The 25,823-nt window shown below is 42.7% G+C and overlaps 1 protein-coding gene and 1 long non-coding RNA gene across 4 annotated transcripts in view; one reads left to right on the top strand and one right to left on the bottom strand.

Moving 5' to 3' along the window:
- Positions 1-474: 474 nt before the first annotated feature.
- LOC309340851 lies at positions 475-4,337 on the bottom strand. The gene is made up of 3 exons (XR_014156127.1): positions 4,211-4,337; positions 2,200-2,829; positions 475-502 (listed from the first exon to the last, which is right to left on the bottom strand). It is a non-coding gene; the product is annotated as an uncharacterized lncRNA (long non-coding RNA).
- KATNAL1 (katanin catalytic subunit A1 like 1) overlaps positions 4,190-25,823 on the top strand; it is a 35,858-nt gene continuing 14,224 nt past the window's right edge. Inside the window, exons 1-7 of one of the 3 annotated variants that reach the window (XM_081859942.1) lie at positions 4,199-4,304; positions 5,052-5,145; positions 9,411-9,586; positions 13,626-13,786; positions 17,123-17,288; positions 21,842-21,969; positions 24,350-24,455. In XM_081859942.1, coding sequence (XP_081716068.1) covers positions 9,425-9,586; positions 13,626-13,786; positions 17,123-17,288; positions 21,842-21,969; positions 24,350-24,455 — 723 coding nt within the window. In that variant the 5' untranslated portion in view covers positions 4,199-4,304; positions 5,052-5,145; positions 9,411-9,424. Of the gene's footprint in view, positions 4,305-5,051; positions 5,174-9,410; positions 9,587-13,625; positions 13,787-17,122; positions 17,289-21,841; positions 21,970-24,349; positions 24,456-25,823 lie in introns of all 3 variants that reach the window. The other 2 variants (XM_081859941.1, XM_081859943.1) reach the window with 2 other exon arrangements.

The following is a 25,823-nucleotide window of genomic DNA, read 5'->3' as shown; positions in this document are numbered from 1 at the left end:
CTCTGTTCTTCCACACCACCACAGCCACAAGTCTAATATAGCTTCATCAAGTCGGTGGTGAAAGACTTGGCCGAGTTTTCTGAGGCTCGGCCAGGCGAGACTTGAAGGAACCTGCAGGAGGGCTGCTGACCAGACCAGTCCTCTGCTGGAAGTGGGGCAGTTGCTGCCCTTCGGTCAAATGAGAAAGGGGCCCAGCAGCAGCTCCCCATGGCCTAGCTGGCAGGCAGAGGTTCCAGTGGTGCAGTAGTGATGCCTCATGGCTGTAATGATCCAGCAAAGCAAGAGTGGGAATTCAAGCAGTGTGGTGCAGAGACTCAGGCAGGTAGTGAGAGTCACTTGCTCAGCTTCCCCCCTCTCAGTCTTATCATCTGAGACGAAGGACCGGGGAGGAATTTGATTCAGTTCACATTTATAGCTGAATTTATCAAATTAGCACTTTCTGAAACCATAGAACTGAAACATAGCCAGCCTTCCATCTGAATGTTGTGATGGAGTTCAGCAGCTGACCAATGTGTACAAAAATCAATGTATTGGGTAAAAGTGCATAAAAAGGAATATATTAGTGAAAAGAACAGACAAAAATGCATTATACTGGGAATTTTCTTTTGCAAAAATGTGTACATTAGTCAAAACAGAAGTGGCTTTTATGTTGTGTGAAAGAAAACTCAAAAAGCAGAAATTAAATGAAACATTGGGAAAACGGAAAAATGTGCTGTCTGGCATGCCCACCACAGAGAGGCTTGCCAAGCAACAGACTCATGAAGTTTTTGGTAAAATATGATTTCTTCTGCCACTCCTACAGAGATAGTTGCCAATGCTGTTGACATGAATTTTATAGTGTTCTTACCTTAAGATATTCTGTTGTTGAGGATGTTTTATTGCATTGCTTTTATGTGTTTTATTGTACAGTACATCATTGCAGCTACATTTGGAGATACTGTTTATAAATATAAACAAACAGAGTGGCATTTGGCACATACGTCCGGATAAGTTGCTTAGGACTGAAACAGATGTGACACCAAAAAAAACCCCCATTTAAAACCAGCCTCAGAGGGATTTTAATTTATGTCAAAGCAGCCTGGGAGAAGGGAATGTTAACCCTGCTAATGTGCCATTATGAAGCTGCTATGACATCCATCAGTGGGGGGAAAAACACAGACACAGGTACTTGTAGTGTGTTCGTATTTTTCCACCAACAGGGTCAACAGCTGCATGGGAGTGGGCCAAACTGAACATTGTTTTTCACCAGCTGATGGTGGTATGCACCACACAGGTACCTGATGCACATGGCTTTATTTTGCTTTATTCTGCCTTACAAAGGGGCCTGTGTACTGAATGGAAGTAGAGATTTGAGAAGCCCCATTTTCTTTAGGAAATAACACCTAAGAATCCAACTACATGTGCTGTGACCAGATCTCCTGGTGACCTTTTGGCTACATACACACCATACATTTAAATCACACCTCCCCAAGGAATTCTGTAAGCTGTAGTTTGCTAGGCATGCTGGGAACTGGAACTCTGGGATGGTGGTAAACTACAGTTCCCACGTTTCTTTTCTTTGGGGGAGGGGAATGTTCTTCAAATGTATGGTATATATGCAGTCTCTATGTATTTGTGACTTGTCTTGGGATAGAACCTCTCTAAGGTTAAATACCCAGAAGTTGCTAATAGAATCACTAAGGAGAAAAAGACAGACACTAAACTCGGCGGAGCTTACTTCTAAATAGGAATCCACAGGATTTTTGCCAGCTCATCTATCAACCCATGTCTGTTTATTGTGTAACATTTTGCTCATCAGCGCTCCCAACCAGGAAGGACCATCTGCTCAACACCCTCCTCCCCCCCAAAAAAACCCCCAATCACCTTGCATATAAGAATATGCTGTGTGTGCTTCAGAGATGCAAAAGAAACGGTATCTTCCGCCCTGAGTGTAGTCAACAGCAGCTTTGAGCTGAGTCGAGGGACGGGGAGGTATGGAGCAAAGTCATTCTCTCCCATATCCACCCACAGTGGCTTTTAAGATTTAAAGAAATTATCAAGAGATCCAATAATGCATTGCCTGCATTACATCTTACTTGGCCTTAAGGGGCAGCCTTTCATTGGAAGATGACACCCTTAGGAGTGCTGTGCAGCAATGAATAATGGCTATTACATTTTTTAGACATTTCCAGTGCCTAATAATGCTGATCTGATACCTACCAGGGAAATTGCCATTTTAGGCCTGGAGCCTTGAATCGAGTCCTTAGATGCAAGTTACGACTGCAAATTAATGCTAAGGTTTTCATTGCTATTTTAGATGCTGCACCAAAATCATGGCACACTTTGGTGCTGTTCATTGAAACCTCCTTTTTTTCTCCTCTTTGCAGATGTTCAGCCGTCTCCAGCTCAATAACTTGAGCTTCTCTCCAGAGAGCTTTAAGTTCTTTAAATATCTTCAGGTTGCCAGATTTCTTATTTTCTCTATCCAGGAAACCAATTTTGTGTCTAAACTCTCGAGATTAATTTGACAGCATCTTCCGTGTGTTCCATGCAGCCCAATAAAATGCTGCCTAATTGCTGCCTTTGCAGAGTCTCTGGAGTGAGTGGATTTGGCTTTAGACTATCATTGTGGACAATAAATTCTTCTCAGGCTGCTGTTAAGCCTTATTATTGAAATTGGAGCTGCAGTTCTAAGTAACCCCAAAGCACCTTGTACAGTTGCTCCCTTCACACACAGTGCAAGGCTGTGATTTGCAGGCAACTGATATGATGAATGAAGACAGAAACACCAGCTTTCTTTCCTCTTCAAAATGAAAATCAGTGTTTCTTCAAACACAGCAGTGAGCAGCACTTAAGTGGAAACGGATAGGATTTATGTTAGTAGTGACAAAACTGTTTTGTCACCCACCCACCTAGAGACTTAAACATGACTAAATTTAGTTGGATCTGAGCCAATTTTGTTAAATTTAGTTGTATTTTTTATTTATTTACTCCATTTCAAAGGGCTGCAACAGGAGGAAGGTATTTAAAACACCCTGCTTCTGCTTAAATATGTTTAGTATTGTACTGTTTTCTTTCATTACTGCTGCTAATTTTATTTATAATAATTAACAGCACAATCCTAGGCCCGTCTGCTCTGAAGTAAAATCCCAGTGAGTTCAATGGGATTTATCCTCAGAGGCTGCAAGGTAAATGCATTTTTTTTGTATCAAAAAGCATTGTACGGTAATGATGACTCTATACAGCTTTAATAATGTTCATAGCACTTCAGTTTTACGATGGAGGAAATAAATATAGGTACCGTGTCCACAATTTAATTTTACCATGATTTGTAAAGTTTAATAGAACACATCTTACTATATAGTCAGAGACTTGGTAAAAGCTCAATATGATTTTATTTGTATTTCTTTACTTCATAAAATTTATATACAACTTGATTGTAGGAAAAAACCTCAAAGCGGTTACCGTTTTCCCATGACTACATTAAGGACCTTGGTGGGATAAAGGGTGGGTTATTTAGAAGAGGTAGGGCTGCATCCAGACCCATAGCTGACCCATTGACACTAATGGAACAAGTTAGTCATGACTACCTTAATTCCCATTGATTTCAGCGGCATGACTGTCTGGCTACAAGCCTGAATGCCTATTTTATTTTATTTTATTTTATTTATTTATGTGTGTGTGTGTATGTATCATGGCTACAAAGTGTAATAATATAATAGTGTAATATATTATATTATCACACTTTGTAGCCATGATCGTTATACATCAACCAAGCTTGCTTGTAATTGAAAAGAAAAATGACATATGAAGGGGGAAAGGGGGCAGTATAGTAACATTCCCCCCCAAAAAAATATATATATATCGGTAAATAGATTTTAAAATGTTTTTTTAAAAAATGCTGACGTGAGCAGAAAACTCTGAACTGAGGTAAAGTTTATTGGGTCGGGGAGGGGAGGGGGCAGCAGAAACCGTCCGTTGGTTCGACCTCGAAGATTCAAGTCTCCCTCCAGCAGGGGGAGGAGCGGCAGGCGCTCTGCACACGCGCGCGTGCGCCCTTCCCCTCCCCTCTCCGCCTCCATGGTAACCAATCGCCGCCGCTACCGCGCGCTCGCACCAACGAGCCGGAGGGCTGAGCCCCCTCCTCTCCCGTGCGCGAAGAGACACGCGCGAGCGCTCTCTCTCTCTCAGGCCGGCCTTTCCATCCTCCCCCCGCCCCGCGCGTTCTCACCGGGTCGTCAGCCCAGAGTCAGGAGGATGCGAAGCCAACCCCCTCGCCGCCAGCCGCCAGCTGCAGTGTTTCGTAGTTAGGCGTCCCTGCACAGGTAAGCCAAGTCCAAAGGGGTCCGTGGGGGGGGGGGGATATTTTTTTTCTTTTCCCCCCCTCCCTCTCACTCCTTCGCGAGGCATGATGGGAGTTGTAGTCTCGCCTTCGCCTGGTAGCCCAAGGAGATGCGAAGCTGACGAAAAGACTACAAATCCCAGCGAAGTTCTTGTCTCGGGCTTCGTGCTGCTGCTTTTTGCCTGTGAGTCTCTTTCAACGCCCCCTCCCCGCTCCCGCTTCATTTTGAGGGTCGGCAAGAGGGGGGGCTGGGGGGAGAGAGAAAGGCAGTTATGTGGAGGGGAAGGTGGTGGGGAAGCGACCGCAATGTGGGGCGTCGCCCATATAACGGTGTCGAGAGGCCCCTCCCCTCCTCTTCTGCCTGTAAGAGGCCTTAAGATTTCGGGCTCTCAGCCAAGGTTGGGGTGGCAACGTTAGGCAGCTAGATCATGATGCCATAGGTTTACGCGACAAGAAGGAGCTGGGAAATTAATGAGATATATTGCCATGGCTGCAGAACCAAAAGAGAGAGGAGGCTGTACTTAGGGCTCTGCAGTCATGTCTCCTGTATAGATTTCAGTGCAAAGGACAATAAAACCAGATAATTCCTTGCAGCTTTAATTGTTTTCCTTGAAACACTTAAGATTTTAATGGCAACATTTTAGGCGTTTTAAAAGAAGATCTGTTCAGGTCTGCATTGCATGAAGCATTAAGTTGGGTGAAAGCTAATTGCAATCTCACCCTTTTCTAGAGCTGTGCCCTTTCAGAATTGCAGTGATGTGGGTTCTCACCTGGATGTGATGCTTTGCATGTTTGAAACTGCAACCATCAGTTGAATGCCACAGGTAGAACACTTGGAGTCTTTAAAACACAGTACGTTCCGATAGAGGCATTTCACACAATCAGCCTAAAGTCCTTGTGTGATGCTCGTGAAGCAGCTATGAGTGGCATCCAAGTTAGCAAGGTGTGCTCAGCATACTTTCATGTTGGCTTTAAAAATATTATTATCTCTGTTTCCATGGAGGACCCAGAAGACAAGACCGCATCAATGGGCTTGATGTGGCCAAATAAACATGCAGAATCCGGGCAAGACTGAGGTCCTGTGGGCAAATGGGTATTGATTTGAGAAGCTGCGTAGGTAGCCTGTTCTGGAAAGGGTTGCAACCCCCCCCCCCAATATGATTGTGCAGCCTGGGGAAGTTTCTGTACCCAGCATTGTTACTTGAGGCACAGGTAGCCTCAGTGGCACAGAGTGCCCTTTTCCAGCTCTGGCTGATTCATCAGCTCTGACCATTCCTGGTTAGAGAGAACCAGGCCAGAATGACACATCCTCTGTTAATCTCATGTTTGGATTACTGTAATGCACTTTATGTATGGCTGCCCTTAAGAACAACCCAGAAGTCACAGTGGGGAATGCTACTGCCAAAATATTGTTCAGGGCAGCATGTAGGGATAATTTAATATTTAACCTGGAAGATCACTTCCAGCTGCTCTATAGGTAGTTAAAAAGAGAAAAGGGGCAGATCTGGGATTCAGCCTTAGACCCCCCCCCCCGAGTCACTCCCTAACAAAACCCATGCTTATTAGCATGTGCATCTGTATTGTGGAGCAAAGGCAAACTGAGGAAACGGGTCTAGTAGAGCATAGCATTTGCCGGAATGGCAGAAAACAGAGTCTGCAAAAATGTTGGGACTCTCTCTTTCTGAAATGTACCGTATTTTTCGCCCTATAGGACACACTTTTTCCCCTCCAAAAATGAAGGGGAAATGTGTGTGCGTCCTATGGGGCAAATGCAGGCTTTCACTGAAGCCTGGAGAGCGAGAGGGGTCAGTGCGCACCGACCCCTCTCGCTCTCCAGGCTTCAGGAAGCTCTGCGCAACCCTCGGGAGACCGGCTCCCGATGGCTGCGCAGAGCTGTCTGCAGTCCCGGGCTCAGCACAGCTCTGCGCGGCCATCGGGAGCAGGGCGCGAAGTCCCGCCTGTCTCCCGATGGCTGTGCAGAGCTGCCTGCAGTCCCGGGCTCAGTGTACTTCTCCCCATCGCCAGCCCCACAAGCTTGGGGGACAGCAGGGAGGCGGAGCGCGCCTTCCTGCTGTTCCCCGACCTGGTTCTTCCAGCCCCGCACCTGGGGGAGAAATAAAAAATTTATTTCCCCCCCAAAAAAACTAGGTGCGTCCTATGGGGCGCAGAATGTATTAGATCATTGGTGTCTTGTTTATAACCCATAGAGAGAACTTTCTTTCTAACCTTGGTTAGGGATCAGCTCAGCTTATGCTGTTAAGAGTGAAGGTTAATATCTTTTGTGACCTCCTTATCTTATCTAGTGTAAGATTTCTAAACCTTGGGCAGGAGCAGGAGCTTTTTGACATGCATATATTAACTCCCTTATGCATGATACATAAATGAAGGAGACTCAAAACTACCTGGGATTTTGTGATGGACTAATACAGGAGTCAAATTATAGTTTTTGCAAATCATGACAAAACTGTAAAAAAAAGGGGGGGGGCAAGCTGTTGGCTTAAATGTAAGTAGCCAAAATGCTACAGTTTTAAAGAGCCAGGTTCTGCAGGCAGGAAAAAAACAGGAAAATGTCCTGTGCTATATGAGCGGCATTCAACTCATGCAGTAGGACTTTCCTTTCCTCTTTTCCACGTGCCCCTCAAATTACTCCAGAGGGTCCCCCAACAACATGAGTTGGGAAAGCATTGCAAGCAGTGCCCCAATGGTATGGGGACTGTTTGCTTTACATAGCAGAGGTTGTATTGTGTTCATTTCAAACTGAAGAACATTTTATACAGCCTTTTTGGAGATGGACAGCACACCTTTTGAGATTCGTGCTCTTGATTTGTGAATACTTAAGACTTAGAAATGTCTGGGCCTGACTTTTAAGACAGGTTTCCTGTTGTGTTTGTTATTAGTAGGATATAGTAAGCCTGCAATTTAGGCACATTTTAGTTGTGCACATTCAGCTTTCCATGCATGACAATTTAAAAATAATAATAAAAAGAGGCAGAAGGGGGCAGAGTTATGGAAAAATTATTTTGGCAATCCCATCTGCCATTGAACCCGGTGAGTTTTGACCACATGTGATTTTGGCTTTAGGCACGATCCCCAGAACATAATCTCAAGGTGTGTCCAGAATACTGTCTATTCCTGTTGTGTTGGATGAGTTTCAGTTTGGAAGGCTCAAGGATGTGGACAGGGTGCTTGGATCAGTCAGGGCGACCACTTGAGCTCTGGACCCTTGCCATCTTGACTGATAAAGGAGGGGACAGTTGGCTGGGCCTGGGAGGTGATTAATGTTTTCTTGTGGTCCCTCCCTTCTTGAAGGAGGCAATGGTAAAACCACTTCTCTAGAAACCCTCCCTGGATTTATTGGTTTGTTTTTGTTTTATTTGTTTGTTTCTGTTTTAGTGTGTATTATGTATTTTGTGTCCTCATTTTGCAGTTTTCTATTGTGAACCTCCCTGTGATCTTTGGATGAAGGCTGGTATACAAATTTAATAAACAAATTGTGTCTTCCTTGTGCCAAAAATAACTAGGTGACATCACCTTCTCTTCAACCATGTTTTCAGAAGCGTCCTGGAGGGCTTTACTGTATCTCAAGTGCATTAATTTGTTTGGGTTGTTGTCTGGAAAGAGGCCATCTTCAAGTAATCAGCAGTTCTGTACATTGAAGCAAAAGAGCATTGCTTGGCCAGAACCTGCAGTGTAGCCTATGTTTTGACTGCTTTGCAACTGTCATTCAGCAAGGCATCTTTTGTGACGACTAGAATGAATAAAAAACAACATAGAGCCAGCTTGCTGTGTGGGTTGATTTTTATTTTTTTTTGAAAGATCTGAAAAACCTGCTCCCGTATGGATGAGCAGAGGGTTGGAGACTATTTTTATTGATGAGATGCAGTACTTTTGTAGCAGAAACCTGTATGCTTGCCATTATTGGGCCTCACATTCATGAATACTGCTGTTGGGTCTTCATTGTGTAAAACATTGCTCTGTATATTTCGGTCTTATTCACAAATGACCTTTTCAGTGAATTTATTTTTAAAGGTAATATGTGAATAAGTGTACCACAAGATATATATATCAGAGAGCTTGAATAAGATAAGATTTCTGGTGGTGGTTGGAGGCTCCATAGTTAGCAAACCAGTAATAAATTGTGCAGAACAGTAAAAGGTGATATTATAGGTCTAAATTGCAATTCTTTAGATTTGATGTTTTTCACACACAGAATAATGTCCCAAAGTGACATTACAGCATAAAATACATTAAAACTGTAAAAAATAAAAATATGCAGATCCTAATTGTGTTCATCCAAGAATATTCATAGAAGGACAAATTCTACCCACCTCAATAAAGGATGAACACTGAAAAGGCAAAAAAAAACCACACCTCACTACCCTCCCAGTTAACGAGGTGTGGGTAAATAGATGTTTAACCTTGCACCTAATAGATGTTTAACCTTGCTGCAAACGGAGATACCACTGAGAAGGCTTGCTTACATGTTGTGGCTCTCTGCATGTTGAGAAAGCATGTTGAGAAGAGCCTCTAATGGCTACCACAAGGTAGATAGATTCAGATGAGGAGCCACATAGAGCTGTTAAAGGTCCAAACAGGACTTTGAACTGAGCTTAAGAACTTATCAATGGCCAATGCAGTTGTGCAAGAATTGGACTCCTATTCTCAGCAATCTTGCTACTGAAGTCTGTTCCAGCTGAAGTTTCTGAGCCATCTTCAATGGCAGATCCATCCATGTATAATGTGTTTCTGTAGTCTAACATTGAAGCTACCATAGCATAGACAAGAGAAGTTCGGTTATCTCTGTCTATATAGAGTCATAGGTGGTGGAAGACACACTATGCTACAAAGATTGTTTGTGCCTTGATCAACAGTACATAATGGATTCACAAGTACCCCCAAGCTATGCACCAGTTCCTTCAGGAGGAGTTTAGCAGTATTCAGAGCAGACTGAGCCCCACTCATCTGGTCTAACAACACCTCAGTTTTTTTGGTCTCATCCAGTCCATGAGAATAATCTCAAGTTACTGCTTAAGGATTTGTTGGACCACATGTAATTATTTTCTTTTTATGTTTCCATGCTGTGTTATAGGTTTCTCAGAGAAAATGAATTTGGCCGAGATCTGTGATAATGCTAAAAAAGGAAGGGAATATGCACTTCTCGGAAACTATGACTCCTCCATGGTTTATTACCAGGGTGTCATCCAGCAAATTCAAAGACACTGTCAATCCATCAGAGACCCAGCACTGAAGGGCAAATGGCAGCAGGTATGAAAAAACAATACTTGCATGACTAGATTTTTTATTTATTGGGAAATATATATGCTTCTGCTGGTGGCTCATGTGATGGCCAGAAATAGAACAAAAAGACTGAAAACATTAAAATAAACAATACAGAACTTCATAACATCAACAAATTAGGAGCAGGAGAGGCTGCAGCATCTCTGGAATGCCCTCAACTATCAGTCACATTAAAGTCCCCACTTTAACAAATGATTTTACTCTTTTCCTGAAATCCATTAGTTGATCTGGCTAGGTTAGCCACACCTAGTAAGTGGACCACAAGAAAATGGGAATATTTTTCAGCAAATTTTAAACATATTGATGGTCATGTATGAATTATGCTAAATTGAAGTTCATCAACATTTAGTTGACATTTGCAGATTAGGTTCCCCCCCCCCTTAAACAATGGTTTTTACATCTAATCGAATCTGTTTTCTTTTTATTAATATTATTTTATTCAGTCTCTTCGCTTTCTGAATGCATATTCATCCTTGTATTCCAAAGAAACACCCCTGTTCACAAGCATAGTTAACTCTTCCTACTTCCTCTGCTGCCCCCACTTTCCCTTTCCCATCCTTCTCCCCCTAACCCTCTTTCCTGTGTCTTGTTTTGATCCCTCATTAGTAAAGATAGTGTAGGTGCTATTCTGCAAGTTCTTCTTTCCTGTATCACTTAATGTGCAGGAAGCTTAGACAGATAAGCCTGATTTGCTAGAAGCATTAACTTAGTCTGGACACTATACAGTGCCATCAAAATTTTTGTGGCATATGTTTTGTGTTGATGTCAGAGATGTTTAATTTTCTCCAATTACTTTTTGGTCGGTGTCAGATAATTCAAATTAAGAACAAAGCAAATAAGAGCCATTGAACTTGGTGAGACTATATATGAGGAAACATATTTAGAGTTGGGCTACAAGTTATATATTCAACCACAGTTCTGTTAGAGAATATTGCTTTCTTGGAGGGGGGCAGAATTGCACCCTTGTGTATGATGTGCTAAACGAGAACAAGGATAATTTCATTGTTACTGTGTCTTTTTATTTAAACTGGCATTTTACATGAATCCTCTTTTCATATAATAAAGAAAAACCTTAGCAGGATTTCATCTTACTATTTCAAAATAGATTTTTGTTTTGACTCATTTAGCCTTCATATTTGTTGGGTCCATTATGGCAGTTGCTCATTGCCTTGTCATTAATAAGAGCATTAATTTCTCCTGACATATTGTCATGACTCTGTGACTGTGCAAAGTACAATTGGCCCATTTAATTTAGGGGTGCATTCACAAATGCCATCATGCTGTACATGCAAGCAGTCCTAATCTTCCATATACATACATATGGACAAATGTAACTTGTAAGGCATGCAATCATGGATACAGTCAACAGCAATGTCCATGATTGCATCAGCACTTTCCAGGGGCACTGATGATGGGCATTGCTGCCTGCTGGGTCCATGAGTGCCTACTTTTCATGTTACTTTGGCCCTACAAATGTGTAGTCATGAAAGTATCTGTTGTTGTTGTTTTTTTTAAAAAAATAAGATTTATTACTTTTAAACCTTACAAAAAAGAAGAAAAAAAGGAAAAAAAACAAAGAAAAAGAAAAAGAAAGAAAAAACAATACATTACAATATACACAACACAACATTAACACATTAAACTAAACAAAACAGAACAAAAACAGTTTAAAAACATACATCATACCATTTCAATGTCTTATCCTTCATTCCCTTGTTTCATCGACCTCCTCCCACCTCCCTTTTTGTATTCCAATTCTATTAATTGTTTCAGCAATTCCTTTCCATTTTTCTCTATTTTCTGTCTTATAATTATCTTAACTTATTTTAAACTTATTTTCCATTAATACTATAATGCTTATTTATGCTTAACTCCTTATAACCTTTCTACTAAAGCCATATAATTTCATTCCAACATTTTTCTAACACTCATTAATTTTACAATATTTCTATAAATAAACTTTAAACTTTTTCCAATCTTCTTCCACCATCTCTTCTCCCTGGTCTCGGATTCTGCCAGTCATTTCCGTCAATTCCATATGGTCCATCAACCTGGTGATCTTCTGTCCGAGGCTCTTAACTCTTTTCCAAGTCCCTTCTGCATGTCTTCTTCATATTTATACATGCACTTTACTTTATCTTCTGCTGATCTTGTTCTTAATTTCCTTCCTTTGATGCTGAAGAGTAGATCTCGGGGAAGCTCCAACCTAGCAATGTTTTTATTCCTTCTCGACAGGTCAGCCAAATCTCCGTAGTTAAAACTAAAATCCAAAAGATATTTCAGGACGTGTTTCAAAATTCCTCCAAATCTGAAGGGCCCCACAACTCCAATTTCCTCCTGACCCAGGTCCAGGAAAGTATCTGTTGTTAAGTGTCCTTGATAAAATCAGAGCTTGAAAAATAATATCTCTCTGATACAGCAGGTTAATTCTCCCTGCCAAAACTAGAAAGTCCAGTGATTTCAGTGAGTCTATACTGAATGTCACTTCCTTGGATACTGCCCAATTCCATTACACATATTTAAAGATTTTTGTGGTGTGACACATTGAAGTCTTTCTTATTTGTTAAACTCATGGAATCATACTGTTGGCTTTCTGTGTGAGATGCTTTGATTTTGTTTGAGGGGTGTGTGGAATTGAGTGTTTCATAGAATCATAGAATCATAGAGTTGGAAGAGACCACAAGGGCCATCGAGTCCAATCCCCTGCCAAGCAGGAAACACCATCAGAGCACTCCTGAATTATGGTTGTCAAGCCTCTGCTTAAAGACCTCCAAAGAAGGAGACTCCACCACACTCCTTGGCAGCAAATTCCACTGTCGAACAGCTCTTACTGTCAGGAAGTTCTTCCTAATGTTTAGGTGGAATCTTCTTTCTTGTAGTTTGGATCCATTGCTCCGTGTCCGCTTCTCTGGAGCAGCAGAAAACAACCTTTCTCCCTCCTCTATGTGACATCCTTTTATATATTTGAACATGGCTATCATATCACCCCTTAACCTCCTCTTCTCCAGGCTTTCAAAGGCCACACACTTTCCTCTTTCTCCAGGCTTTCAAAGGCCACACATCCTTTGATCGCAACAGGAGCGGAAATAGGCCATATGTTTGCTGTTGATAGATATAAGAGCAAGTTCATTGGAGGTTTCCGGTGCACTGTCTGTTCCATCTGTACTGGATCAGGTTTGATTACTGTGTCCTGAGGTTGTAGACAAGCTGCTTGAAGAAGTGTGTCCGACCACCTGCCCCCTTAATACTTTTCCATCTTGGCTTCTTAAAGCTAGTGTTAGGCTATTGATTGGGTGGCTCCAGGAAATGATCAGTGGTTTACTGGAGAAATACCCAGTGTCTAATACCCTCTTTTCAGGCAAGTTGCTCCAGAGGGTGGCAGCAGTCCAGCTTCAGGCATGCTTGGATTGAGACTGAATATCTGGATCCATTTCAGTCTGGCTTGAGGCCTGGTCATGGCCCTGAAAGAGCCTTGGTTGCCCTGACATTTCTCTGGAAAGAGATGGGGGGAGTGTGACTCTCTTCATTCTTTTTAACCTCTTGGTGGCTTTCCAAAACCATTGACCATGCATGCTATCTTTCTTGAGCAGCTCAGGGAGGTGGGGTTGGGGGCACTCTATAGTTCAACGGTTCTGTTTCTACCTTCAGGGCTATTTCCAGAAAGTAGTTTTGGGAGGCTACTGGGAAGCCATGGGAGCCTTCCTGTGATGTTCCCCATGCTATTTGAAATCTATATGAAACGACTGGGAGGTGCCATCAGGAGTTTTGCTGATGAAGGGCAGGTAATAAATTTAATGGTGGTAACATAAACACATTTTTTAAATAATAAATGATACGATCTCATACAGAAAATTGGGCAAATAGGTGTTGGAGAGGTAGACTGCAGTCTGCCTACTGCCAGCTGTGCAGTATATCATTCCTGCCTTATCCTGATGGTGAGCTTAATTCTTTTGTAGCTTAACTACGAATGCTTTAGTCAGTGTAATAAACTCTGCTTATTTTCAAGGTTCGGCAAGAGCTGTTGGAAGAATATGAACAAGTAAAGAGCATTGTCAACACTTTAGAGAGTTTTAAAATAGACAAACCTACAGATATTCCTATATCTTATCAAGATGAAAATTTTAGGGATCCAACTGTTTGGCCACCTCCTGTTCCAGCTGAGCACAGGTAATTGGGTTTAAAATAAGTTTGCAGTTTTTCTTGGTGGATTAATTACCTGTACTTAATATTTGACAGTGTATGCAGTATAGTGACTAAGAAATTAGGTTTATTGCAAACCTTGTATTACTTCTTTCCCTGTTCTGGCTTCTTTAGACTGTTTTCTGGTAAGGGCTTCAACTTTACTTGTTGCTGGATCAGTTCAGAAACCACAGCAAACAGCAGTGGTCTGTGTGAACCATTGTTCCTAACCCTAAGTATGGTTTGAGCATATAAACATAGAGAAAAACTATGATTTACAGTGAGTCCTGCTTTGGGTAGGGATTGGCTGTGCTTCAGAGTTCCCACTTGGGAACTCCATAGTGTAGCTAGTCCCACTGTGGCTTGTTGTCAGTGCTGATCAGCTAATTGGGGCTGACAGCAAGGCTTGCTTGCCAAGTAACAATTGGGAATGTACTTTAAGGCTCACAGTTTTTCCTTTGCAGCCATACCTCTACTTTTCCCATGCCCGACAACAAAATTGGGACCCGTGTTGAGTCTAATTTGGCTTCCGGGGCAGAGGTTCTCCCTCTCTGCTTTACAGAAATACAACCATTATGATTTTCATAGCCATAGAAGGGATGACAAGGTAGTACGGGGCTAGGGAAAGGGAAAGGGACCCCTGACCATTAGGTCCAGTCATGACCGACTCTGGGGTTGCAGCGCTCATCTTGCTTTACTGGCCGAGGGAGCTGGCATACAGCTTCTGGGTCATGTGGCCAGCATGACTAAGCCGCTTCTGGCGAACCAGAGCAGTGCACGGAAACGCTGTTTACCTTCCCACCTATTTATCTACTTGCACTTTGACGTGTTTTCGAACTGCTAGGTTGGCAGGAGCAGGGATCGAGCAATGGGAGCTCACCCCATCGCGGGGATTCGAACCTCCGACCTTCTGATCGGCAAGTCCTAGGCTCTGGTTTAATCCACAGCGCCACCCGTGTCCCTAGTATGGGGCTACAATGTACTTTAATTCCGCTCTCCGCCCCAAAGCTTGGCTACCCACCCACTGGCTTCTCACAGATCAACTTGCATGATCTGAACATCACGTTTTCCCCACCGAATTGGGTAGCAATTCCCTGGTGGCCCGCTGGAATGTGGAGTTAACCAGGGCTATTGACTGTTTGGCTCCGAAGCGCCCTCTCCGATTGCATGGAGCCCGGACAGCCCCGTGGTTTTCCACGGATCTGAGGGCAATGAAACAATCGTTGAGACGGCTAGAGCGCCAGTGGCGGATAACTCATTCCGAATCTGACCGGACACAGGTTAGAGCTCAACGTCGAGCCTACCAAGTGGCGATAGCGACGGCGAAGAAGAATTTCTTCACCGCCTCTATTGCATCTGCAGAAAACAGCAGCAGGAGACTTTTTCAGGTGGTTCACAATTTAGCGGAACCACCTGCAACATCGGGGCCCAGTACGGGCCACATGTTCTCCTGCAATGATTTTGCAAAGTTTTTTGCAGATAAAATCGCTCAGATTCGGGAAGAAGTAGACTCCACCGTGGGAGCAGGACCGGGGCGGGAGAGTGCTAGAGTTCTGTCTGGTCAAGTTGAGTGGGATCAATTCCAATCTGTTACCTCCAAGGATGTGGACAGGCTGCTTGGACGAGTGAAACCAACCACCTGTCTCTTGGATCCTTGCCCATCCTGGCTTATAAAAGCTAGCCGGGAAGGACTGGGCGATGGGCTTCGTGGGGTGGTGAATGCTTCTCTCCGTGAGGGAGCCTTTCCAGACCCACTGAAAGAGGCGGTTATTAAACCGCTTCTTAAAAAAACATCTTTAGATGCGGCCACGATGGCCAACTATCGCCCAGTCTCAAATCTTCCATTCTTGGGCAAGGTGATTGAGCAAGCGGTTGCCGAACAACTCCAGGCACGCCTGGAAGAAGCGGACCATTTGGATCCCTTCCAGTCGGGATTCAGGCCTCATCATGGGGCTGAAACTGCCTTGGTCGCACTGGTTGATGATCTCCGGCGGGCTAGGGACAAAGGTGAGAGCTGTTTCCTAGTTCTGCTGGATCTCTCAGCGGCATTTGATACCATCGACCATAACATCCTTCTGAACCGTCTTGAGGGGCTGGGAGCTGGGGGCACTGTCATACAGTGGTTCCGCTCCTTCCTCCTGGGCCGTGTTCAGAAAGTGGTGGTGGGGGATGAGTGTTCAGACCCCTGGGCTCTCACTTGTGGGGTGCCTCAGGGTTCTGTCCTCTCCCCCATGCTTTTCAACATTTACATGCAGCCGCTGGGAGAGATCATCAGGAGGTTTGGGCTGGGTGTTCATCAGTATGCGGATGATACCCAGCTCTACCTCTCTTTTAAATCAGAACCAGTGAAAGTGGTGAAGGTCCTGTGTGAGTGTCTGGAGGCGGTTGGAGGATGGATGGTGGCTAACAGATTGAGGTTGAATCCTGACAAGACAGAAGTACTGTTTTTGGGGGACAGAAGGCGGGCAGGTGTGGAGGATTCCCTGGTCCTGAATGGAGTAACTGTGCCCCTGAAGGACCAGGTGCGCAGCCTGGGAGTCATTTTGGACTCACAGCTGTCCATGGAGGCACAGGTTAAATCCGTGTCCAGGGCAGCTGTGTACCAGCTCCATCTGGTACGCAGGCTGAGACCCTATCTGCCTGCGGACTGCCTCGCCAGAGTGGTGCATGCTCTGGTTATCTCCCGCTTGGACTACTGCAATGCACTCCACGTGGGGCTACCTTTGAAGGTGACTCGGAAACTACAACTAATCCAGAATGCAGCAGCTAGACTGGTGACTGGGAGCGGCCGCCGAGACCATATAACACCGGTCTTGAAAGACCTACATTGGCTCCCAGTATGTTTCCGAGCACAATTCAAAGTGTTGGTGCTGACCTTTAAAGCCCTAAACGGCCTCGGTCCAGTATACCTGAAGGAGCGTCTCCACCCCCATCATTCTGCCCGGACGCTGAGGTCCAGCGCCGAGGGCCTTCTGGCGGTTCCCTCATTGCGAGAAGCAAAGCTACAGGGAACCAGGCAGAGGGCCTTCTCAGTAGTGGCCCCCGCCCTGTGGAACGCCCTTCCAGCAGATGTCAAAGCGATAAACAACTACCTGACATTCAGAAGACATCTTAAGGCAGCCCTGTTCAGGGAAGTTTTTAACGTGTGATATTTTACTGTATTTTTGGTTTTTATGGAAGCCGCCCAGAGTGGCTGGGGAGGCCCAGCCAGATGGGCGGGGTATAAATAATAAATTATTATTATTATTATTATAGCAAAACACAGTAGTAAAGCATTTTGTTTCTCTTCAATGCTAGCTGCATCATGTTTCCTTTGCTTGACAGAGCCCCACCTCAAATAAAACGACCCAATCGAGAAGTGAAACCTCTGAGGAGAGAATCGCCAGGATTGCAGCGTGGACCTGTGGGCAGAGCTCAACCAATCTCAAAAAATGAAAAACCTGCAAGCAGCCGAGAAAGGGAATCTAGAGCAAAAGGAAAAGATGAAAAGGTAAGAATTTAGGGGGCAGCTGGCAGGTACCTTTCTTTTGTGGAAAAAAAAAGTATATTTTCTGTTGGCAAAAAAGCATGAATGTATAATAATTGCATACTTATAAAAATATAATTTCCCTCCCAATATTTACAACTGGTTCAGATATTAAGAGAGATAAAGGAACAGACTGTGAGAGTTACCATCTCCTTTGAATAGCTGATACAAGATACAATTTTTAAATCAATGAAATTCAGAATGTTGAAAAGTTTGCTATTATATTCTTTGCTTCCCAAGCCAAAATATGTCTGAGAGTCTGAACTCCCCCCCAAAAAAGAAGAGGGGAAGATATGAACAGTGAATCTGTTTTGCTGTGTCAACACAAGAGAATTGCATTTTAAAAATTACAGTACTCTGAAACTATTAAGTTGTATAATACAAATGTAGTCCATGGGGGGAGCGTATTCTCAGATAGCAGTTCTCTGCATGTCTTATGTTTTGTCCTTGAGTTCATTATTACCTTGACATAAATAACCAAATTAATCTAATTTTGGGTTGGGCAGTAGATACTGATAAAAGCTACAGCTTTTTAAAACTACTGGGTACATGCAGAGGATTTTAACACCAGCTATGCATAAAATTGGAAGTTTTGCTCTGCGCCAACAGTGGCAAATGAAAGCCTGACAGATTTTTATTTTGGAAAGACTTTAAAGATAAAGTGAAATTGGCTCAAGGAAGGAAAAGCAATAATGATTTTCTTGAATTGTAATGAATATAAGGTAATTATAAAGAGGCAGGTTTTTCAAGCTATCTAAATACAGAACAATAATTTTGTATTGGCAAACTGTTTTACTTTGGTACATCCTTTATAGGTTGAGGGAAATGCCTTTTGTTAATATGATTAGGAGATTGTATCTCTGCCACAGTCTCAGGTTTGTAAAAATTCTATGGTAGATAGCTTTACTTTGTAAAGTATTGTTCTTTGTGACAATTTGATTTAGCATCTGGAATTTAGAATCACATTTTAGCTTACAGGGTGTGTAAAGGAACACACACAATGTTCTCTGTACTAAGATTTTAGATAATATCTTTGCGGTCAGCTTGCAGAAGTAGGAAGTGCCTGTCTCTATTTCTGCTTTTATGCCAATGATGGCAGTGTTCTTTATTGTTGTTGTCATTAGCTGTTTTTCCAAAACTTATATAAATAGTAGGAAATGGTTTCCCCACAGATCTGATTCCAGTGTGATGTTGTAGACGGTAGAGGATCAGCGTTGCAGTAGGGCAATCTGAGTTTCAATTCATTCTCATCCATGGAGTTATTTGCAGGACTTTGGGCTAGCAATCTGTCCCTTAGGATTGCTGTGAGGATAAAATTGGCTAGCCCCAGGAATGTCATTCTGGGCTCATTGAAGGTGGAGAAGTATACAAATGGAATAGAATAAATGGCATAGTTAATCATACATGATGTGTGCGTGCTTTTGCTTAAATGGAAGTGACCTCTGTATGGAAGACGGTGTATGAAGCAGCCATTAATAGCAGTGTGACAGATTCTTATGCTGAATGGATCAACAGTGCCAAGGTGAAATTAAAGGTTATGGTTAGAATGGAAAAAGACATGGTAAAATGAAAATGCTTTGTGAAAGTTAAATGCATACCTGTCATTTGCATATATGGAAGATGGCACTTGTCATAAAACCTTTATATTCTACTAGGGGAGAGCTAGGGCAAAGAGGGGAAGAAGATTTCCTTTTTCTTTTTGCCCACCTTCTCCACACGTTCATGCACACTCATTCTCTCTTTCATACACCTACATTCTCTTATAAGCATGCAGATACATATCCTCTTTCTCCCTTAATTTGCATACATGGAAGTATACACACATGCTTTGTTCTTGCTCAACCCCCCCATGCATTATTTCCCCATTCATCTTCCTTGCTGCCGCTTTCCCACTCATTCTTCTTCCTTTCTCTGTTGTCCCCGCAGTGTCTCCTATTCCTACTTCTTATCAGTGGCTACCAGCAAGATTTGCTGGATTTTCTGGATCCAGGGAGGCTCCTTGCCACATCCGGAGTGCTCTTGGACAGGATAACTAGATAGGACAGAGAGACCCTTTGCCTGCCGTGTTTCTCAAACTCGGGTCCCCAGCTGTTGTTTGACTACAACTACTATCATCCCTCACCACCGGTCCTGCTAGCTAGGGATGATGGGAGTTATAGTCCAACAGCAGCTGGGGACCCAAGTTTGGGAAACACTGGTAGATGCCTTGGGGCAAAGGGATCCTGCAGCTGAGAGCTCTTAGAGTTAACCCATCAGTGTTCACTTTGCATAAGATAAGAAAAGCCTTCTCCCTTTGGGTGTAGGTCTAGCTCAGGCATCCCCAAACTCGGCCCTCAAGATGTTTTTTGGGGAATACAATTCCCATCATCCCTGACCACTGGTCCTGTTAGCTAGGGATGATGGGAGTTGTAGTCTCAAATCGTTTGGGGGGTGCCTGGTCTAGCTGTAGTCAGGGCGTGGGTCTTGATTTTTAAAGCAACAGGAATGTGTTTTCCAGTAGCCCATCCCCTATATGTTTTTTGTCCTCAGCCAAACTGTTTATTTCTCAGTCTAGTTGTTTCAGACAGTTTGAAGTCATGTTGTTCCCTCCCTCTTTCCACTGGGAAGTGTGGTCCCCAAGCTGAGGGTGGGGACAGAATGAGCAGCACTTTTCTTCTACTTCCCAGTAAGCATCTGGCTGGTTCTAGTTGCCAGAAGGCCTTTGAGTGTGCCTTTCCTAGTCAGAGCAATTTATCTGACATCACATTGATGTCATGTAGGAGTTGTTTGCAGAATGTCTAGGGGCGGGGCCTAATATCACCGCAACGTGTAATGCACCAGGATTATATATCGCCCTCCAAGCACTGCTTGTAACCAGCACAAAATGATGAATTCTGGGAGTTCTTGTGAGATGCATTACAGAACTTGTACATGGGTTAAACTTCCACTGATCTGCAGCTATTGCTGGGAATAGTAATCCTAAAGCAGTGGCATTGTTCAAAGGACCCTTTATTGTACAAAGCAGTTCTGCTTACCTCTCAGCCGGGGATTTTTAATGCAAAGAATCTGGTCACTAGGTGGCAGAAAGGAAATAGTTTATACTCTATATTGCAAAATGGAGCACAAAATGTGAAGATGCATAGCCTGGGCAGCTGCATGAAGAAGTACTGTTGTGGGTTACAGTACTATATTGTTTCCTGCCTGCTGAGCTGCTGTAGGGCGCAGATGATCGGTGGGCTTTGTGTGAAGAAGCCAGCACCCAGAGGACAAAGCTGTTGGCAGCCTTGCACAAGTTTAACAGACTTCTTTCCTTTCCTTCTGAGCTTCTGCACCCTTTGGCTACAATCTTCTGATTTAAATGAAATTTTCAATGTTGCTTTTCTGTGCAAAAGGAAAGGTTGGTCAGAGATTTATGAATAGCTCTGCTTACTCTTTTTAAAAAAGTGGGCTTGGGAAGGAACCAGACAGGAGTATTCTGCTTCCAAAGGGACTTGGGAAGAAATCGCTACAAAGGGAACCCCATAAATTACCACTTCCCTACCCTCCTATTCCTCTGCCATCTTGCTTACCTGTGCCGCCCAATTCCCCAGCTGCATCTGTTCTCTTTCTCATTAGCCGCTTATCCCAAGCAGCTAATGACACTTTCTGATTTGATTTGAAGTATGTAGAGAACAAATTGTTTCTTAATTCTGTCTAGCTTGGCTAAAAACAACCAACATGCAGGCGTTTTTCTGCATCGCTGGGTACTGTAAACTTGCAAGGCAGCTAAAAGGTTCTTTCCGAACTATTTGTAGTGCAGTATGGAGCTGCTGCTGTCTCATAAACTTCATAAACTTAAAGTATTTATAGGAACACTGAACTGTGTTGGTTTAAAAACAAAATGAAGAGATCGTTGGCATGTAGGGATGAGGATGAAATTTGATTCAGTTCATATTTAAAGGTGGATTTATCTGATTTGCACATTTGAAAATCAAAATACAAAAACTGAAGCATAGCTACCCTAGGTGGAGCTGAGCTCAGAATCTCATTCCTCCCTGAAAACAGCACCCTCAAAATCCTTTCCAACTTGCATCTCTGCTGCCAGTTCTAGGACTTCCCTGGAAATCCTAAGTTGTTTTCAAGAACCTTTTAATTTGCCCCTTGCTTTTAATTAAATGCAACCTTTCCCTATTTTCAGTGTTCATAATTCCCTTTGAAACAAAACAGTGGAAGCAGGGGACATAGTGCTAGCAATTCTCAGTTAGTGATCCCAATTCCCCCCACAATGTATATTGATCTGATGTACCTGCTTTTAACCCCCCCCCCCCTTGGCATTTTCTTGAAATGTGCTTGTGCTCCCCCTCTGTGTGTGTGTGTGTGTGTGTGTGTGTGTGTGTGTGTTTGGGGGGGGCTTTTTTTAGTCTGTTGTTTTCATGTCTTGTTGAGGTATGATGATGGAGGGAGTATGGCACAGAGAACAGCTCAAAAGAAGAAAAAAGAAACGTAGCTGTAGAATTCTTTTAACTTTCAGTTGATTAGCTTTCAACATCTTGATCTAGGGAAAGAAGATCCCCCAGGATGGTGCCGGTGATGGTGAAATTCAGAAGTTTGATGGAGCAGGATATGACAAAGATCTGGTTGAAGCTCTCGAAAGAGACATCGTGTCAAGGAATCTAAGTATTCATTGGTACAGTGCTTACTTTGTAAAGTGAGAAATGCTAGAATTCTTATCTGCCCAAGAAACCAGATACCTTCATCCTGATATGGTGGTTACTGCATAGTAAGTAAAACTCAAGGGAAAAACAGGAAAAGTGGCTTGTGGCCCCTTAAAAACCAGCACAAGCTGTGGTGGACTAGAGCTTAGTTGCAAAAACAGAATGCACAGCTACCTTTCTGTAACTTGTATTGTGAGTGCATTTTCTTCCTACACTACAGCCATTCTCTACACATTGAGTGCTCTGGATATATTCAAAGGCATGTTCCTGCCCCAAAGGTACAAGGTAAAAACTGGTTTCATAGTTAGGATCCCCAATATTCAGAGTTAAGTTCCGGTGAGCCAAGGCTCAAACTAAGCTCAAATTGGCATCAAGTCTGGTTCACGTGACATGGTAATCCAAGCTTTGTCTGGCTGTTGGAAAGCAGCTCACAGGTGATTTTCGCCTCCTTGGTCTTTTTTGCTTCCATTTGGCTTGTGGTTAGTGAGAAGAGAGCTTACCCCATGAACCTAGGCTTAGCTCAGCATAGTGTGTGGGTGCAAGAGTAAAGAAGATGAGGGGCTGCAAAGACAATTTCTGAAGCCTCCCTTTTCCCACCTATGGTCATATAGCCAATAATGGATAGGGCATGTAATCCACCTAGAAACAGAGGATTCTAAGTTCTCAGCTAACTTTAATTGAGGTCCTGCATGATGCTGTCTTACCCAGCCCAAATAGTGTGGGCCTTACAGTTTCTTTTAGGATCCTACCTCCTGAAAGGTGTTCAGTGATGTTCCTTGCTCTTAGGGCTCTCTGAACTTGTTCAACTTCACACCCCATCCCCCCCCAAAAAGAGCAGTACTAGCCTAATCCTCTCCAACCTGCAGGACTGTTGGCAGCCTCCCCTTTTTGCTAGGTCCAGGCTACCATTTCAGCCTGAGATTGAACTAAAGGAGAGTGTTGGAAGTCTAAAATATTTGGGGCATCTGGTACAGTTGTCTCAATCACTCAGTGGATCTCATATATTTCATAGACCCATAGAGGGCTAGCTCCATGTGTCATGATTTAGACCAGGGGTGTCAAACTCAAATTCATCGGGAGCCGCATCAGCAGTTTGGTCACCCTCAAAGGGCCGGTTGTATCTGTAGGACTATGTGTCCACTCTTTATTATCAAAAATTATTGTCACTGCATTCAATTATTACTGTTTTTTGTAATAATGTAAGTAATAACTAGCTCTGAAAGCAGAAACATGGTCAGAATAATGGCAAGTAGATATTCAAATGTACAATTATTGTACAATTTATTGAAAAATGATTTTTGGTAACATACAGTAATATTTTTTTTAAACATACAAATATTGCCAAACACTGTTTATTACACATATGACAAACACAAGGCATTAACTTCCCTCTGCGTCAACTTTTCTTTTCTTGGACATTTTTGGGTTATTTGATTGTAGTTTATGGTCCCTGTACCACTGTAAAGTGACACAGAAGTGGTCAGTATGTCCAAAGTTTACCGCTCAGACTTTTAAGCAGAATAATAAGCAGACCCCCCCTAATAAGCAGACCCCCCTCCCTCCCCACATACATCATATGCACTTACAGTACAGGAGAGAAGGGTTCAGGCAGCCGTTGGATCTGTCACATCACAGGATGGCATGCGCTCAATATAAAAACAAGTGGAGGTTTCCTGTGTAGAACGGCCGGCGCCGCTAGAGGGCAGACCTTCTCTGGCTTGTAGGCTGCCGCGCATGCGCTGAAGAGGCGGCTTTCTTGTGTCCCCCCCCCAAAAAAGCAAGAATAAAAGGTGAAGGCTGGCGGGCCTTGTGTTTGACACCCGTGATTTAGACAGTGGATATTTCTCCTATATCGGGACCGTCTGGTCCACTATTGTAAGCAGACATGTAACTAGCCTCTTTAGGCTTGACAGCCTCACCTCCCACCTGGTTGAAGTGGTTCATTTGTGTTTCTGTTTTATCAAGAGAGCTTCTTTTGCTAATGGTGTACTGTTCAGATCACAAAGCAAGATTTTCATTCTTAGTACCATGAGAAAAGCTTCATTACAGGCACTCATTAAAATGCCCTTGAGCGTTTTCTCACATTTAAAAATGTTTCCTTGGTGATCATGCTTTCAGGGAGCCTTTATTATTACTATTCTTCTTATTCAAAATCTTGTAGCAGGGTTAGTTGAAAGTCATTCTCCCCCACCCATGTCTTTCATGTAGAAAGCCATTTTCAGGAGGCTGGCTTTTACTTACATCCTGCTTAAGAAAACGCTGTTACTTATTTTAAAATAAATGAAAGGTGTTACTTTTTTGAAGCAGAATATATTGTGCATGAATCTTCTAATCTCGGTTGATCTTTCACAGGGATGATATAGCAGACTTGGAAGAAGCAAAAAAATTATTAAGGGAAGCGGTTGTTCTTCCAATGTGGATGCCGGATTTTTTCAAGGGGATCAGGCGACCTTGGAAGGTGAGAACCATCCAACTATTGTATTCATGTCTGTGCAGTTAAGTACAAAAGATGTGTTTCTGCATAATGCTGCATTGTGTATTTAGACGTTACCTCCTATAATTGGCTGCCCAAAATTGCAGGGCTGCATGTTAATTCTAATCATTTGTATTGGTTTACAAACAGTTAATCTGGTTATTGGGTGTGTTTTGAGATGATGCTGTTGTCACTGGCAGGTGACCTCATTTTATTTGGGAGTCACAACTGTGGACACAGTTGAAACTTTGGGGATATTTGAGGCTTAGTTCTTTTTATGTGGATCAGGTTCAGTCACTCCGTTCTTTTAGATGATGGGTCAAGATGCATCTGTCCCTGCCAAGCTTTTGGAGAAGGGTGGGATGTTTTGGATGGATTTGTTTATTTATTTAACTTTTTGGTCACTTGTTACCCGAAGGTCTCAAAGAGAATTACAATAAAGAAAAAATATATACAAATACATAGTAACAAAGGGAAAAGGAGAGACTTTGAGACATATTCCCCCATTGTACCATTTTATGTGTTGCTTTTTATGCTGTTGTCATTTTAATTAGGGTTGTATTTGTTTAATTTCTGTGTGCCACCCTGTGACCATAAGGCAAGGGTGGTATATAAATATTCCTGGATTTCTGCTGATCTCATTTTCAGTTTGGATATTAAGATACAGCTTATTGTTTTGATCAACAATCACACATTAGAAACCAATGTGCAAATTGCAGCCTGTAGATCCTGATGTACCTTTCTTCTGCCATGTATATCATGATCAAAGGACCTAACAGGTGTTTGGGAAACTGAAAAGTGCAGAATGTTTGCTAAGCAATAAATACAGACGCTGGAAAAAATATGGAATGATGCGCTCTCTCTTTTTTTTTTTTTAAAGATTTTTATTAAGAGTTTTTTAAATACAGTAAAGAAAAAAGACAGAGTAAATAGAAAACAAACAAAAAAGAAACAAACATAAAATTTAACATCTTATAATACCCATCTTTTCTTCATTTTTGGACTTCCTCACATCTCTCGCTCCTACGTTCCACATTTATAAAACTTTAGCCAGCAACTTATCACCTTATTTCCATTCTTATTGTACACATTTCTAATATTTTGTCCCTAACTTTGAATATTTTTATCCAGGTCTTAAACACCCAATTTTGACATGTTATTTATTCAAAATTTGATTTTTCTCATAAAATTCACTCATTCTCATAATCTTTTCAACTAACTTTATGGTGCCCTGTTATTTTCAAGTCTCTCATCCTTCTTAACACTCATATAGTTTACAGTGTTTTTGTAGGTAGTCCTTGAATTTCTTCCAATCCTCTTCCACGATGCGCTCTCTCTCTCTCTCCATACATA

The sequence above is a fragment of the Podarcis erhardii genome (genome assembly GCF_964252035.2).
Source record: "Podarcis erhardii genome assembly, chromosome: 4".
In the NCBI taxonomy this organism is placed as follows: Eukaryota; Metazoa; Chordata; class Lepidosauria; order Squamata; family Lacertidae; genus Podarcis; species Podarcis erhardii.
Note: the sequence above shows the minus strand (reverse complement) of the source record. Positions and strands in the feature narration are given on the sequence as shown.